The sequence below is a fragment of the Tachyglossus aculeatus genome, chromosome 1, assembly GCF_015852505.1.
Source record: "Tachyglossus aculeatus isolate mTacAcu1 chromosome 1, mTacAcu1.pri, whole genome shotgun sequence".
Lineage (NCBI taxonomy): Eukaryota > Metazoa > Chordata > Mammalia > Monotremata > Tachyglossidae > Tachyglossus > Tachyglossus aculeatus.
The window spans coordinates 73,994,146-74,011,436 of record NC_052066.1 but is presented as its reverse complement, the minus strand read 5'-3'; the positions used below and the strand labels follow the sequence as shown (position 1 = coordinate 74,011,436).

The 17,291-nt window shown below is 44.1% G+C and overlaps 1 protein-coding gene across 1 annotated transcript in view; it reads right to left on the bottom strand.

Annotated features, from left to right (window-relative positions):
• Positions 1-17,291, bottom strand: part of UGGT1 (UDP-glucose glycoprotein glucosyltransferase 1) — a 171,703-nt gene that overhangs the window by 76,171 nt on the left and 78,241 nt on the right. Inside the window, exons 11-14 of the mRNA XM_038752651.1 lie at positions 9,937-9,997; positions 7,130-7,221; positions 4,409-4,559; positions 432-551 (exon numbers count right to left, since the gene is read on the bottom strand). Coding sequence (XP_038608579.1) covers positions 432-551; positions 4,409-4,559; positions 7,130-7,221; positions 9,937-9,997 — 424 coding nt within the window. The remainder of the gene's footprint in view (positions 1-431; positions 552-4,408; positions 4,560-7,129; positions 7,222-9,936; positions 9,998-17,291) is intronic.

The window sequence follows — 17,291 nt, the reverse complement described above, 5'->3', positions numbered from 1 at the left end:
CTATGATGTGTTGACCCAAGGCCATTCTTGAACCTGCTGATATTTTCTGCCTGGAGAGCATCAAAACAACACTAGAGAAAATTAAATGTTTCAATTACAATAATTCCAGGGCAGGGAAGATATTCTGAGAGAGACTATACAGTTTAGGACCATACAATATCCTGACTATAAAAGAGCTTGGATACATAATTCCAGATTATATGCATACAGCTGGATACCTGACACTTCATGAGAGGTATAACTTGTTGCACCATCTCCAGTCATGCAAATCTTTCCATAACTCCAATCCTTAAAGTGCGACTGGAGCCCAGTTAGAAAAGGCTTATTTTACTCAGTCCCTTCCACCAGGTGAAAAAAAGCACAGGAGGGTGATGACAGTTGGGAATACAAGAAAAGCCTACTGGCAGGAAAAAAAGAAAAACACTACATACAAAGTTATGGAAGTTTTTTCTGATTTGTCTTATCACTCCAGGAAAGGTGGGACGAAGCAACTCCTGGAGACTGCTGGGCCAGGAACTGTATCTGCTATCAACTTCAAGGTTGTTGATCCACTAGAAAAAAAAGAAGCACATCGCAAATCTCAAGTATCAAAATGACAGAACTTTGCAATAATCCCCCAAAAGCAGTATTTTAAAATCACTACCTACAAAAAACTACTTTTAAGACTTCTTGATTTGTACTTTTGGATGGGGGGGGGGGCGGGGGGAGCGTGCAAACAAAACACCATAAAAGTGCCAGGAAACTGAACAATTTTGTGTAAAGGCATAACAATAACATCGCAACGTAATCATCAATCGTATTTATTGAGTGCTTACTGTGTGCAGAGCACTGTACTAAGCCCTTGGGAAGTACAAGTTGGTAACATATAGAGACAGTCCCTACCCAGCAGTGGGCTCACAGTCTAAAAGGGGGAGGCAGAGAACAAAACCAAACATACTAACAAAATAAAATAAATAGAATAGATATGTACAAGTAAAATAAATAAATAAATAAATAAATAGAGTAATAAATATGTACAAACATATATACATGTATATTGGTGCTGTGGGGAAGGGAAGGAGGTGAGATGGGGGATGGAGAGGGGGACAAGGGGGAGAGGAAGGAAAGGGCTCAGTCTGGGAAGGCCTCCTGGAGGAGGTGAGCTCTCAGTAGGGCCTTGAAGGGAGGAAGAGAGCTAGCTCGGCAGAGGGAGGGCATTCCAGGCCTGGGGGATGATGTGGGCCGGGGGTCGATGGCGGGACAGGCGAGAACGAGGTACGGTGAGGAGATTAGCAGCAGAGGAGCGGAGGGTGCGGGGTGGGCTGTAGAAGGAGAGAAGTAATAGTAATAATAATAGTAATAATAAAGTAGAAGGGAGAATGGGTATTAAATCTTCATTTTACAGATAAGGCAACTGAGGCACAGGGAAGTTAAGTGACTTGCCCAAGGCACAGCAGGCTCATGGCAGAGCTGATATCAGAAACCAGGTCTTATGATTCCCTGGCCAGGGCTCTTTCTACGAGGCCATGCTGCTCCTAATCAGGTCATGACACTGATCCAGTCACCCTGCAATGTTTCCCTTTCAGAAAAAGGATTCTAAATACAGTTCGCCTGCAATAAAATGTAACCAGTGCGAAGTGTATAAACTAGAGAGATCGTCTATATGAATATCGTTCTTCCCACAAGGTAGAAAGGGACATATCAGACCAGATATACACCACATATTTTTGTACCCCAAGGAAGATACCTAGAATCAATGGCCACAATGGCACAATTTTTAGCCACACATAATTTAAGACTCAAAGAGCTGGGTCTGCATATCCCAAATGAATAAAGATTTCTTGGCCATAAAGATCGTTAGTGGAACATTGCTAAATTCTGCCCTTTCCTCTCCTTCTCAACTGCTACCATGAGGATCCAAAGCACTTATCTACCCCACCTTAAATACTGCATTTATCTGACCTCCCTGACTCCTGTCTCTCCCCACTCGAGTTCATCCTTCACTCAGCTGCACGGATCATTTTACTAAAAAACGTTCAGCCCACGTCTCCCCACTCCTCAAGAACCTCCAACGGTTTTCTAGACTGTGAGCCCACTGTTGGGTAGGGACTGTCTCTATGTGTTGCCAACTTGTACTTCCCAAGCGCTTAGTAAGCACACAGTAAGCACTCAATAAATACAATTGATTGATTGATTGATTGTCCAGCCCCTGCTGCGTTAAACAAAAACTACCACTGGCTTTAAAGCACTCAATCAGCTCGCCCCCGCACTGATCACATACTACAGCCCAGCCTGCACACTTCTCTCTTTTATTACCAGCTTCCTCCGCCAACTGTCAGCTGTGTGACCCTGGGCAAGTCACTTCACTTCTCTGTGCCTCAGTTCCCTCATCTGTAAAATGGGGATTAAGACTGTGAACCTGATCACCTTATAACCTCCCCAGCGCTTAGAAGAGTGCTTTGCACACAGTAAGCGCTTAATAAATGCCATCTTCATCATTACTCACTGTGCCCAAGTCTCTTCTGTCTCACTGCCGACCCCTTTCCCACATCCTCCCCCTAGCCTGGGTCTCCCTCTGCTTCCACATAGGCCAGACCTCTACTCTCCTCACCTTCAAAATATATATATATATATATATATATATATATATATATATATATATATTTGTTCAGATTTATTACTCTATTTATTTTACTTGTACATATCTACTATTCTATTTATTTTGTTAATGAGGTCCACCTAGCTTTAATTCTATTTGTTCTGAGGATTTTGACCCTTGTCTACGTGTTTTGTTTTGTTGTCTGTCTCCCCCTTCTAGACCGTGAGCCCGTTGCTGGATAGGGACCGTCTCTATAGTACTTCCCAAGCGCTTAGTGCAGTGCTCTGCACACAGTAAGTGCTCAATAAATATGACTGAATGAATGAATAATAATAATAACGGTATTTGTTAAGCACTTACTATGTGCAAAACACTGTTCTAAGCACTGGGCACCGCTCTAAGCACTGGATAATGGTATTTGTTAAGCGTTTACTGTGTGCCAAGCACTGTTCTAAGTGCTGGGGTAGAAACAAGGTAATCAGATTGCCCCACGAGGAGCTCACAGTCTTTAGAGAAGCAGTGTGGCCTAATGGCAAGAGCCCGGGCTTGGGAGTCAAAGGTCATGGGTTCTAATCCCAGCTCCACCACTTACCACCTGTGTGACTTTGGGCAAGTCACTTCACTGTGCCTCAGTTATCTCATCTGTAAAATGGGGATTAAGACTGAGTCCCACGTGGGGCAACCTGGTTACCTTGTATCTACCCCAGCGCTTAGAACAGAGTAAGCACTTAACAAATACCATTATTATTATTTTTATCAATCCCCATTTTACAGATGAGGTAACTGAGGCACAGAGAAGTTAAGTGACTTGCCCAAAGTCACACAGTTGATAAGTGGAGGAGCCGGGATTAGAACCCAGGACCTCTGACTCCAAGCCCATGCTCTTTCCATTAAGCCTCGCTACTTCTCAAATGGAAATTAACCCATCATGATTGATTTGCTCCATGGACACAAGGGATTCTTTTTCTTTTACCTGAATTATCCAGTTGAGTTGTCTACATGGGGCAAATCAACTGGTTAACTTGCTTAATAATAATAATAATTATGGCATTTATAAAGTGCTATGTGCAAAGCACTGTTCTAAGTGCTGGGGCTGTTACAAGGTGATCAGGTTGTCCCACAGGGGGTTCACAGTCTTAATCCCCATTTTACAGATGAGGTAACTGAGGCACAGAGAAGTTAAGTGACTTGCCCCAAGTCACACAGCTGACAATTGGCAGAGCTGGGATTTGAACCCCTGACCTCTGACTCCAAATCCCGTGCTCTTTCCACTGAGCCACGCTGCTTCTCTCCTGCTTAATCCTCCATTTAAATTATGCTACCCTGCTGCAGTGTCTCTAGCTTCAGCTGTTTGGGATATTTGAGCATGCAGAAATTCAGCGGCCAAAAAATAATCTCACTTCATTATTTAAACCACATGGATAAGAATCATTTTCATAAAATAACCCAAAAAACCTATTTTTGAAAAACCCTATAGTATTTTTTTTAATCCCTGTTCAAGGGATGGGTTAATTCTTTTCTCTACTACGTTTCACTTTCCTCTCTATTTTGAGGGATTGCATTCACTAATTAGGACTATGTGGTCTAGTCAGCACTAATTACACTCTGAGCTTCTAAATAAATCTTAACTAATGTTGCCTTCTCATCCAAGAGAGCAGTAAGAACTCTCAGACTCTGAAGCTGGAGAAGCCTAGGTGATATCCGGATACATTATTCTTGAAGAAGATTAAAGTGATTAAAAAGATTTCACCTCTCAATAGAAATTTTAAAGGGGGGGAAGGAAACGCAAATTGGCACTGTAGTATTTCCGATACCATAAAATGTACTCACTGAAATAGCAGGACTCCTTATGTCCACGGCATAGTCTGAATCAGATGGCTGGATGTTTAATTTCAAAACATTGTGTAAAGAAAGGCCTTCTATTCCCAATCTGTGTAGTCCTTCCATAACCCGAGCCTCATTCCGCAACACATCAAACAAACTGAAAGGATTACAGAAACTTTTGTTATGAATCAAAAATATTTAAAACTCATGATATCCTTTGTTCCCTAACGTAACAGATCTGTGAAAAATAGTGACCCACAAATAACAGTGACTGATGGAATTTTCAAAGAATTCAATCTTTTTAGTTTTAGTAATCCTGGGAATTAAATTTAGTGTAGACTCAGAACTAAGTTTGTTTCCTTCAAGGCATTTGTTTCTTACAGAGTATTTGAACCTCTTGGGATTTTTTAGACTGTGAGCCCACTGTTGGGTAGGGACTGTCTCTATATGTTGCCAATTTGTACTTCCCAAGCGCTTAGTACAGTGCTCTGCACATAGTAAGCGCTCAATAAATACGATTGATTGATTTTAATACGCCAGAGAACAATTTTCATTTTAAATTATTAGTTGGGTCAAACCAAGATAAAATAGAGGCAGGCTTTAAAACAGGCAACTGAGAGCAATTTAGTACATAATTAAAAACATATCTCTGGTCCACTTTTAAACAAGACGGTAGGTTTTAAGAACCCAAACGACTTAGTCAAACGTCTCTCTCAGAACTAGCTCACAATAAGTGATCCTCTCAAAACAAAAGCCCACTCAATTCTGAGTCCAATGCAAAACCCTGGCATTCAGCAACGTCCGGTGGTTGAAGTGGGGTGAAATGATCCACTTCTTTCCAGGAGGGACTGGAGTCATCCTGCTTTTATAACTTCACAACTTAAAATCTGTTGTTAAACTAAGCCACATACTTATTCCTCCAACTGAAATAATCGCTTCAGAGAAAGCTTCGCTTCCTTCCCCCTACCTTTTAAGAAACAGCTTAAAGCAACGGGAATTTGTTTGGGGGCTCCATAGGGCTTAAACCCTAGTACTTCTGGGCTTGTCATTTTATGGTACGTACAACTATTTACATGACCTCGTACTGATCCCCAAGGTTCAGTGCTTGGTCCCCTTCTGTTCTCAATCTACACTCACTCCCTTGGTGACCTCATTCGCTCCCACGGCTTCAACTATCATCTCTACGCTGATGACACCCAGATCTACATCTCTGCCCCTGCTCTCTCCCCCTCCCTCCAGGCTCGCATCTCCTCCTGCCTTCAGGACATCTCCATCTGGATGTCTGCCCGCCACCTAAAGCTCAACATGTCGAAGACAGAACTCCTTGTCTTCCCTCCCAAACCTTGCTCTCTCCCTGACTTTCCCATCTCTGTTGACGGCACTACCATCCTTCCCGTCTCACAAGCCCGCAACCTTGGTGTCATCCTCGACTCCACTCTCTCATTCACCCCTCACATCCAAGCCATCACCAAAACCTGCCGGTTTCAGCTCCACAACATTGCCAAGATCCGCCCTTTCCTCTCCATCCAAACTGCTACCCTGCTCATTCAAGCTCTCATCCTATCCCGTCTGGACTACTGCACCAGCCTTCTCTCTGATCTCCCATCCTCATATCTCTCTCCACTTCAATCCATACTTCATGCTGCTGCCCGGATTATCTTTGTCCAGAAACGCTCTGGGCATATTACTCCCCTCCTCAAAAATCTCCAGTGGCTACCAATCAATCTGCGCATCAGGTAGAAACTCCTCACCCTGGGCTTCAAGGCTGTCCATCCCCTCGCCCCCTCCTACCTCACCTCCCTTCTCTCCTTCTACTGCCCAGCCCGCAACCTCCGCTCCTCCACCGCTAATCTCCTCACCGTACCTCGTTCTCGCCTGTCCCGCCGTCGACCCCCGGCCCACGTCATCCCCCGGGCCTGGAATGCCCTCCCTCTGCCCCTCTGCCAAGCTAGCTCTCTTCCTCCCTTCAAGGCCCTGCTGAGAGCTCACCTCCTCCAGGAGGCCTTCCCAGACTGAGCCCCTTCCCTCCTCTCCCCCTCGTCCCCCTCTCCATCCCCCCATCTTACCTCCTGCCCTTCCCCACAGCACCTGTATATATGTATATATGGTTGTACATATTTATTACTCTATTTATTTATTTTACTTGTACATTTCTATCCTATTTATTTTATTTTGTTGGTATGTTTGGTTCTGCTCTCTGTCTCCCCCTTTTAGACTGTGAGCCCACTGTTGGGTAGGGACTGTCTCTATGTGTTGCCAATTTGTACTTCCCAAGCGCTTAGTACAGTGCTCTGCACATAGTAAGCACTCAATAAATACGATTGATTGATTGATTGATTGATTTCATTATAAATTAAGCCCTGTTGGTAAACTGTTTTGTTGTCTGTCTCCCCCTTCTAGACTGTGAGCCCGTTGTTGGGTAGGGACTGTCTCGATCCGTTGCCAAACTGTACCTTCCAAGCGCTTAGTCCAGTGCTCTGCACACAGTAAGCGTTCAATACGACTGAATGAATGAATAAATGAAAAAAACACTCTACTTTTACAGAAACAGTTATAGGAGTAATATAAGATGGTGCCTGTTTTCATTTTTTACGCTGAAGCTCTTTATCCCCATAAAGCCGTTGTGACAAATTGCTATTCTCATAAAACATAGTTAACCACTGAACAAACAACGTAGGAAAGATTCGAAATAACTTAACAGATGACGCTGGAAAACAGAATTCATACCTGAATATATCCTGTGTATCTAAATCAATGTGAAGTCCATTAATGAATAAGGCAGAGTCCCCAGGTTGCAATCCTAAAGTTCCTTTGAAGTACTGAAACAAAGCATAATATACCATCAGGGGGAGGAATAGGGTTTAACAGAAAATTTACAATATACTTTGGACTTTATGAATTCATCAAGCATCAGGAATGTGGTCACTGTGATCTCATCACTGGCGGCAGGGACCGTATCTGCTAACTCGGTTGTACTGTACTTTACCAAGTGCTCAGTACAGTTTAATGCACATAATGAGCACTCAATAAATAACCAGTGATTGACATTGATTTATCGAGCTGCCTGTTACTTTTTCCATTTCAGGATGATGAAGAAAACAGTTGGTTTTCTTCATAAGTAAAGAAACAATTATTATGATATTTGTTAAGCGCGCTTACTACGGGCCAAGTGCTGTACCAAGCGTGGGATAGATCCAAGATAATCAGATCTCGCATGGGATTCAGGGTCCAAGTAGGAGAGAGAACAAGTTTTCTTTTTTGCCAGGCACTGTACCAAGCGCTGAGGTAGAACCGGGCTAATCACGTTGGGCACGGTCCGTATTCCAAATGGGGCTCACAGCCTTAATCCTCTTTTTCCAGATGAGGGAACTAAGGCACAGAAAAGTTTAGGGACTTGTCACCGTCACACAGCAAGTACGCCGCGGAACCAGGATTAGAACCCAAGTCCTCTGACTCCTGGGCCTGTGCTCTTTCCACAAAGCCACACTGCTTCTCCGTTTAAAAACATTTTAAAGAACTGGTTGATGGACTGGGGAGAGAAGTCAGGGAGTGGGGCACGTATATGTATGTGGGGTGAATGACGAGCATGCCTAACATGTTTACCCTGCTCTATGCAAGCACCTCTTGGAAATGTACTTTCCAAGCGCTTATGACAGTGCTCGTAAGTGCTCAATAAATATGACTGAATAAACCTCTCCTAGTGTCTCTTTTTAATCTCTCTAAATAACTTTTATCCCTCTTTCCTGTTGCTGAATCTCCATAATCTTGATCCATTATCCCTGCCCCCTCAGAGAACCCATCCACTCGCATTGCATTTAAATAAATTACTATTTTCCAATTTGATTTCCTTTCCTTTAATAATGTTAGCTCGCTAAGCGTTTTACTAGCCTAATAATGAATTAATAATTTATTGCTTTTTAAAAATGTGACCCACATATACTGTACAACCCCCACATACGGTCCATTTATAGGAATAGTTCAATACGTCCAGTGAATATGGTAGTACCATAACATTTCAGAAAATGGTAATATTTATTTGGCTTTATTGTTTTAAGAAGCATGGTCTACATTGGGTGTGCAGTTATCCAAAATTTTGATTGTGTTGTTTTCCTTTCCACTCCGTAAAAGCAATCACTGAGGACCAACAAACGGTATTTATTGAGTGCTTACGGTGTGCAGACGCTGACGTTTTTCCATCCCTGGCCTTGCTTATTTTATCCTGCTACAGTCAGTTGCAGAACAAAGCTGGGACTCTAGAGAAACTGCTTAAACTAAAGCTCAAATGACTTATATGAGACAAAACTCAATATCCAGATTTATATGGTATCAAGTAGCACAAGTGATAGTATTCCAAACTAAAGCTCCAATGATTTATATGAGACAAAACTCAATATCCAGATTTATATGGTATCGAGCAGCACAAGTAATAGTATTCCCTGAACACTTATTTTAAGTAACATTCCATATTAGGTAATGAACAAAATTATAAGACTACAGGCAATTCTCCAATAATACTGTTATCATATTCCTGCAAACAACTGCTTTATCGAAAATTCACATTTTGTCAAAATGATTTCACTGGGAAATAGTAATAATAGAGAGTTTTAGCAGAATTTATGATTTGGGAAGTACCAAATAATGACACACTACCTGCCCACAAGGAGCTTACACTCAAATTGGGGCGAGACATAAATATATATTCTCATTCTCTCTTTCTTTCCCTCTCCCTTTCCCCCCACCACCCCCCATCCCACACCTCAACTACTCCCCTCCCAACCCACAGTGGTCAGAGTAAATAGAGAAGCAGCGTGGCTCAGTGGAAAGAGAACAAGCTTGGGAGTCAGGTCATGGGTTCTAATCCTGCCTCCGCCAGTCTGCTGTGTGACCTTGGGCAATTGTTCGACCAAATCTTTTCATTTATAACCCTTGGTTCTATTATATGTTATGTGTGTAAAATAATATGTATATCTGCATAATAAATATATGTGCTTGATATATAATAAACGCTATATAATGATATAGGATAATATAATAAATAATTAAGTACTGCTTTGGGAACTATACATTTAAGATGTAGAAGAAGCATTTAGGAGAAGCAGCGTGGCTCAGTGGAAAGAGCCCAGGCTTTGGAGTCAGAGGTCATGGGTTCGAATCCTGGCTCCACCACATGTCTGCTGTGTGACCTTGGGCAACTCACTTAACTTCTCTGAGCCTCAGTTCCCTCATCTGTAAAATGGGGATTAAGACTGTGAGCCCCACGTGGGACAAACTGATCACCTTGTATCCCCCCCAAGTGCTTAGAACAGTGCTTTGCACATAGTAAGTGCTTAACAAATGCCATTATTATTATTACTATTATTATGTCACAAGCCTACTAACCTTCAACTTCACGAGAAAAAAATGAGTGGAAAAAAACCCTAGCAGACTGCCAGCTCCAAATGGAAATATCTGAACACCCCCTTCAAAAACTGACCCATTCTGGAATAAATTCACTAATTCATAAAAGGAGGTCAATGCTTTACAACAAATACTACCTTTTGATTTTCTTCCACTTCAATCCTGAGTTCGGAATTGACAGCTGTTCTCGTCATTGCTCTGAGGGGGGAAAAAAATTGTCAGTGCAGATTATATTATTATAGAAAATCCATTCTCTAATCTTAAAAGGCGGAAATTACGGTTTTGTATGTGACACTAGCTCTCCTCTAGGGTTGCAGCTGGGGAGTTTCCAGAACTTTTCCAGTCTCGGCTACGGGAGGGAGAGTCAAGCAGAGGCCTACCCATTCCGTTCCTAGCTTGGGCAGTGGGTAGCGAGTGGAAGGCAATTTGCTACAAAGTCAAAACTCACCCATGCTGGGCGGCAGCGGTGGGGGAGAGAGTCGAGGATGGAGACTCAAGTTTACTGTGTGGAAGGAGGCAACGGTAAACCACTTCCATATTTTTTTTTACCAAGAAAACTGTATGGATACCCCACCAGAACGACCGCAGTGGGGCATTCTGGAAGAGATGTGTCCATGATGTCGCTATGGGTCGGAAACGACTCGACGGCATAAGACTTATCTCTAACAGAAAAAACTCGTCTCTGCTCAAGTGACTCTATCCTTCCATGTTCCTGCCTCTCTCCCCCATCAATCAATCGTATTTATTGAGCGCTTACTGTGTGCAGAGCACTGTACTAAGCGCTTGGGAAGTCCAAGTTGGCAACATATAGAGACGGTCCCTACCCAACAGTGGGCTCACAGTCTAGAAGGGGGAGATGGAGAACAAAACATATTAACAAAATAAAATAAATAGAATAGATATGTACAAGTACAATAGAGTAATAAATAGGTAACTCTCCATCGAGAAGCAGCGTGGCTCAGTGGAAAGAGCCCGGGCTTTGGAGTCAGAGGTCATGGGTTCAAATCCCAGCTCAGCCAACTGTCTGCTGTGGACTTTGGGCAACTCACTTAACTTCTCTGTCCCTCAGCTACCTCATCTGTAAAATGGGGATTAAAACTGAGCCCCCTGAGGGATAACCTGATCACCTTGTAACCTCCCCTATGTGCTTTGCACATAGTAAGCGCTCAACAAATACATTATTATTATTACGTCACTGTCCATCACCATTATTGTAAGTTTCAGTGTTCCTGTTTCTGCAGCAGAGTCTCCGCCCTTGTCCCTGCCCCTATTCTCTTGTCAGTCGGATACTCTTCGAATTAGTCAATCAATGGTAAGCATTGGGAGAATACAACGGAGTTGGTAGATACTTTCCCTGCCCACCAGGAGCTTACAGTCTAGATAGGCACACTGACATATAAATTGTATAATAATAATAATAATAATGATGGCATTTATTAAGCGCTTACTATGTGCAAAGCACTGTTCTAAGCGCTGGGGAGGTTACAAGGTGATCAGGTTGTCCCACTGGGGGCTCACGGTCTTCATCCCCATTTTACAGATGGGGTAACTGAGGCCCAGAGAAGTGAAGTGACTTGCCCAAAGTCACACAGCTGACAAGTGGCAGAGCCAGGATTTGAACCCATGACCTCTGACTCCAAAGCCCGGGCTCTTTCCACTGAGCCGCGCTGCTTCTGTAGCTACGTAAACAAAAGCTGTGCAGCTTGCGGTGTGGTGATGATTGAGTGCTTAAAAGAGTACATACTAATGGATGTAGGAGGTTTAATGATAGCATTTATTACACGCTTACTATGTGCAAAGCACTGTTTCTAAGCACCGGGGAGGTTACAAGGTGATCGGGTTGTCCCATGGGGGGCTCACAGTCTTAATCCCCATTTTCCAGATGAGGTAACTGAGGCCCAGAGAAGTGAAGTGACTTGCCCAAAGTCACACAGCTGACAATTGGCGGAGCTGCGATTTGAACCCATGACCTCTGACTCCAAAGCCCGTGCTCTTTCCATTGAGCCACGCTGCTTCTCCGAAGGGGTTTGGCAAAGTCCCCCATGGGCTGTACAGAGGGAAGCAGCACAGCCTAGTGAAAAGAGTCAGAGGAAAGGAGCCTGGGAGTCAGAGGACCTGGATTTTAATCCCACCTGCTGTGTGACCTCGGGCAAGTCACTTAACTTCTCTGAGCTTCAGTTTCTTAAACTGTAAAATGGGTATTCAATATGTGTACTCCTCGTACGTGGACTGTGAGTCCCCTGTGAAAGGGACTTTGTCCTATTCGATTAATTTGTCTCTACTCCAGCTCTTAAAGCGGTGCTTGACACATAGTATTTAACCAATACCATTAATTGTTTTTTTAACTCAGGGTTTAGTCTGAAAAGACCTCTTGGAAGAGATAATAATAATAATAATAATGATGGCATTTATTAAGTGCTTACTATGTACAAAGCACTGTTCTAAGCGCTGGGGAGGTTACAAGGTGATCAGGTTGTCTCACGGGGGGCTCACAGTTTTAGTCCCCATTTTACAGATGAGGTAACTGAGGCACAGAGAAGTTAAGTGACTTGCCCAGAGTCACACAGCTGACAATTGGCAGAACCAGGGTTTGAACCCATGACCTCAGACTCCAAAGCCCAGGCTCTTTCCACTGAGCCACGCTGCACAAGAGATGTGATTTTAGTAAGGCTATGAAGGTGGGAATAATTATAATAACAACATAATAATGATGGCATTTATCAAGCACTTACTATGTGCAAAGCACTGTTCTAAGTGCTGGGGAGGTTACAAGGTGATGAGGTTGTCCCACGGGGGGGCTCACAGTCTTAACCCCCATTTTACAGATGAGGGAACTGAGGCCCAGAGAAGTGAAGTGACTTGCCCGAAGTCACACAGCTGACAACCGGCAGAGTCGGGATTTGAACCCATGACCTCTGACTCCAAACCCCGGGCTCTTTCCTACTGAGCCACGCTGCTTCTCTAATTCCCAGGGCCAGGTCTGCCACTCTTTTCTCACCCTGAGTTATTCTGAAGGCTTCAGGCTACAGGTTCCTGCCCATCTGCCTCCTCAATTCCCAGCTCATTCCCACTTCTCTTCCTCTTTTTCCTTCCCAATCAGTCGACTGTTTTTGAGGGCCGCCCTCCTTCCAGCCTGCAACTCCCTCCCCCTCCAAATATCATCATCATCATCAATCGTATTTATTGAGCGCTTACTGTGTGCAGAGCACTGTACTAAGCGCTTGGGAAGTACAAATTGGCAATATATAGAGACAGTCCCTACCCAACAGTGGGCTCACAGTCTAAAATATGACAGACCATGACAATGGTCTAACATACGACAACTCTCCCCACCTTCAAAGCCTTATCAAAAATCCCATCTCTTCCAGGAGGCCTTTCCCAATTAAGCCTTTTCCTCTACTGCCTCTCCTTTCTGGGCTGTTTATACATTTGGATCCGTGTATACATATTTACACACATCTTTATATACATCATCCCCCGGGCCTGGAATGCCCTCTCTCCCTCTGCCCATCCGCCAAGCTAGCTCTCTTCCTCCCTTCAAGGCCCTGCTGAGAGCTCACCTCCTCCAGGAGGCCTTCCCAGACTGAGCCCCTTCTTTCCCCTCCCCCTCGCCCCCCTCTCCATCCCCCCGTCTTACCTCCTTCCCTTCCCCACAGCACCTGTATATATGTATATATGGTTGTACATATTTATTACTCTATTTATTTATTTTACTTGTACATTTCTATCCTACTTATTTTATTTTGTTGGTATGTTTGGTTCTGTTCTCTGTCTCCCCCTTTTAGACTGTGAGCCCACTGTTGGGTAGGGACTGTCTCTATGTGATACCAATTTGTACTTCCCAAGCGCTTAGTACAGTGCTCTGCACATAGTAAGCGCTCAGTAAATACGATTGATTGATTGATACATCTATATATATCTTTAGTAGTACACAGATATGAGAGTACAATCTGTTTCGTTTGTTTTTGTACTATTTGTTAAGAGCTTACATAGCCAGGCACTATACTAACCATGGGTGTAGATACATGCTAATCAAGTTGGATACAGTCCATGTTCCACAAGAGGCTCCCAGTCTTAATCCCCATTTTACAGACGAGGTAACTGAGGCACAAAGAATAATAATAATAATAATGGCATTTATTAAGCGCTTACCATGTGCAAAGCACTGTTCTAAGCGCTGGGGAGGTTACAAGGTGATGAGGTTGTCCCACGGGGGGCTCACAGTCTTCATCCCCATTTTACAGATGAGGGAACTGAGGCCCAGAGAAGTTAAGTGACTTGCCCAAAGTCACACAGGTGACAATTGGCAGAGCCGGAATCTGAACCCATGAACTCTGACTCCAAAGCCCGGGCTCCTTCCACTGAGCCACGCTGCTTCTCAAGAAGTGAAGTGACTTGCCCTGGGTCACAAAGCAGACAAGTGGAGGAGCAGGGATTAGAACCCAGGTCCTTCTGACTCCCGGGCCCTCTTTTTTTTTTTCTTTTTCTCTCTCTCTCTCTCTCTCTCTCTCTCTCTCCCCTCTCTCTCTCTCCCTCTCATTTACTGAGATCTTACTGTGTGCCAAGCACTGTACTAAGCACTTGGGAGAGTACACTACAATAGAGCTGGCAGAGGGCACATTCCCTGCCCACCAGGAGCTCACAGTCTAGAAATCTTGGGATCAAGGTCTGTCTTTCCAACGGGAGACTCCATCATCAAGGCATAAAGTGAAAGAAAGGCAAACTGAGTCAGTGGAAGTAGTGGCCACTGCCCCTCTCAGGGTTGCACCTGGAGAGTTTCCAGTACTCTACCAGTCATGACTACTACATGAAAGTCAAAGAGAGGCCTACCCATTCCATTCTTAGCTTGGCCAGTGGCTAGTGAGTGGAAAGCAATCTGTTACAAGTCAAAACTCACCTGTGCTGGGCAGCAGTGGCAGCATGGGAGAGAGTCACGGGAGGAGACTCAAGTTTACCGCATGGAAAGAGGCAATGGCAAGCCACTTCTGTATTTTTACTACGAAAACTCTACGGATACGCTACCAGAACGATTGCAGATAGATGTGGGGCCTTCTGGAGGAGATGTGTCTGTGGTGTCACTATGGGTGGGACACGACTCGACAGTGTAAGACGACAACAACAGTGGCCACTGCATTCCAGAAGGGACAGTGGAAAGGAAAAGGGCAGCTGGGATAGGGTGTCACTACGGGTGGGACACGACTCAACAGTGTAAGACGACAGCAACAGTGGCCACTGCATTCCAGAAGGGACAGTGGAAAGGAAAAGGGCAACTGGGACAGGGTGGATGAGAGCTTGGGAGATAATGGAGAGGAGGTACCCCAGAGCAGACCAGAAAGGAGTGGATCTGGTCAGAGAACCACTGTGGTTCAGTGCGTGGGATAACAATCATGGCATTTATTAAGCGCTTACTATGTGCAAAGCACCATTCTAAGTGCTTGGGAAGTAACAAGGTGATCAGGTTGTCCCACAGGGGGGCTCACAGTCTTCACCCCTATTTTACAGATGAGGGAACTGAGGCCCAGAGAAGTGAAGTGACTCGCCCAAAGTCACACAGCTGACAGTTGGTGGAGCCGGGATTTGAACCCATGCCCTCCGACTCCAAAGCCCGGGCTCTTTCCACGGAGCCACACTGCTTCTCTAGCATGGGATGTTAGCTAACGACTGGAGGTTGAACCGCTGGAATGATCCAACTGAGTTTATTATCATTAACTCAGATAAAGTGCAGGACGTTGTAGCTTTGCGTATCTGATCTCACCGAGGCAGCTCAAAGAATTTGGCATCCTGAATGCCAGGGTCCTCGGAACTGTTGGAAAGGTCAGGTCTTCTTGGCTCTGGACTGGACCCTTTAAGCACCTGATATTCACCCCACCCTCTGGTCCACTACACTTATGTACTTATCATCAATCATCAATCAATCGTATTTATTGAGCGCTTACTATGTGCAGAGCACTGTACTAAGCGCTTAAAATTTATTCATGCATATCCAAAATTTATTTATGCATATAAGTGTCTGTCTCCCCCTCTAGACTGTAAACTACAGGGCAAGGAACGTGGCTACCAACTCTGTTGTATAATACTCCCCCAGGGGCTTAATACAGTGCTCTCCACCCAATAAGTGCTCGATAAAAACCATTAATTGATTACTGTACTGTTTGGGAGGGTACAATAGAGTTAGTGGACACAATCATTGGCCCCAAGGAACTTAGAATCTAGCAGGGAAGACAGACATTAAATAATTTACAGATCTAGGAGGAAGAAGGAAAAGTGGATAATAATAATAATAATAATAATGGCATTTATTAAGCGCTTACAATGTGCAGAGCACTGTTCTAAGCGCTGGGGGGGATACAAGGTGATCAGGTTGTCCCACATGGGGCTCACAGTCTTCATCTCCATTTTACAGATGAGGTCACTGAGGCTCATAGAAGTGAAGTGACTTGCCCAAGGTCACACAGCAGACATGTGGCAGAGTCAGGATTCGAACCCATGACCTCTGACTCCAAAGCCCAGGCTCTTTCCCCTGAGCCATGCTGCTTCTCATGCAGATGAGTGAATATTTAAGCGGTAGGATGTGTAAGTCAATATGCACAGAAGGACTATCAGTAGTCAAATGCATCGCTAAATAGTTAGCACAGAAGTGCTGAGGTGATTGTTGGGAGAAATATGACCTGGGGAGAAAAGAAATTAATTGAGGAAGACCTCCAAATGGAGGTGTGATTTTCAAAATTCTTTAAAGAACTGGGAGGACTGTATTCTCATTCATTCATTCATTCAATCGTATTTACTGAGCGCTTACTGTGTGCAGAGCACTGTACTAAGCACTTGGGAAGTACAAGTTGGCAACATAGAGAGACGGTCCCTACCCAACAACGGGCTCACAGTCTAGAAGGGGGAGACAGACAACAAAACAAAACATGTGGACGGGTGTCAAGTGGTCAGAACAAATAGAAATAAAGCTAAATGCACTTCCAATAATAAGAATAATAATAACGATGGCTTTTGTTAAGCGCTTACTATGTGCCAAGCACGGTTCTAAGCCCTGGGGGGGATACAAGGTAATCAGGTCGTCCCACATGGGGCTCACAGTCTTAACCCCCATTTTACAGATGAGGTAACAGGCCCAGACAAGTTGAGTGACTTGCCCAAAGTCACACAGCTGACAAGTGGCAGAGCCGGGATTAGAACCCAAGACATCTGACTCCCAAACCCGGGCTCTTTCCACTGAGCCATGCTGCAAGTAGGAGGAAGAGTGTGGAAAAATCAGAACAAGGTGCAAAGGCTGCCTAAATTGCAGAGTAGTGGGAGGAGAGAGTGCGTAAACAGGGAGGAGAGAATTGACTGAATCCCTTAAAGCCAACCCTCTTGACACGGAGAAGAGTGGATAAACACTGAAGAGTTTTAAGGAGAGGGGACATGTTGTAATAATAATAATAATAATAATAATAATAATAATAATGATAGTAGTGTTAATCATTTACTATATGCCAAACAC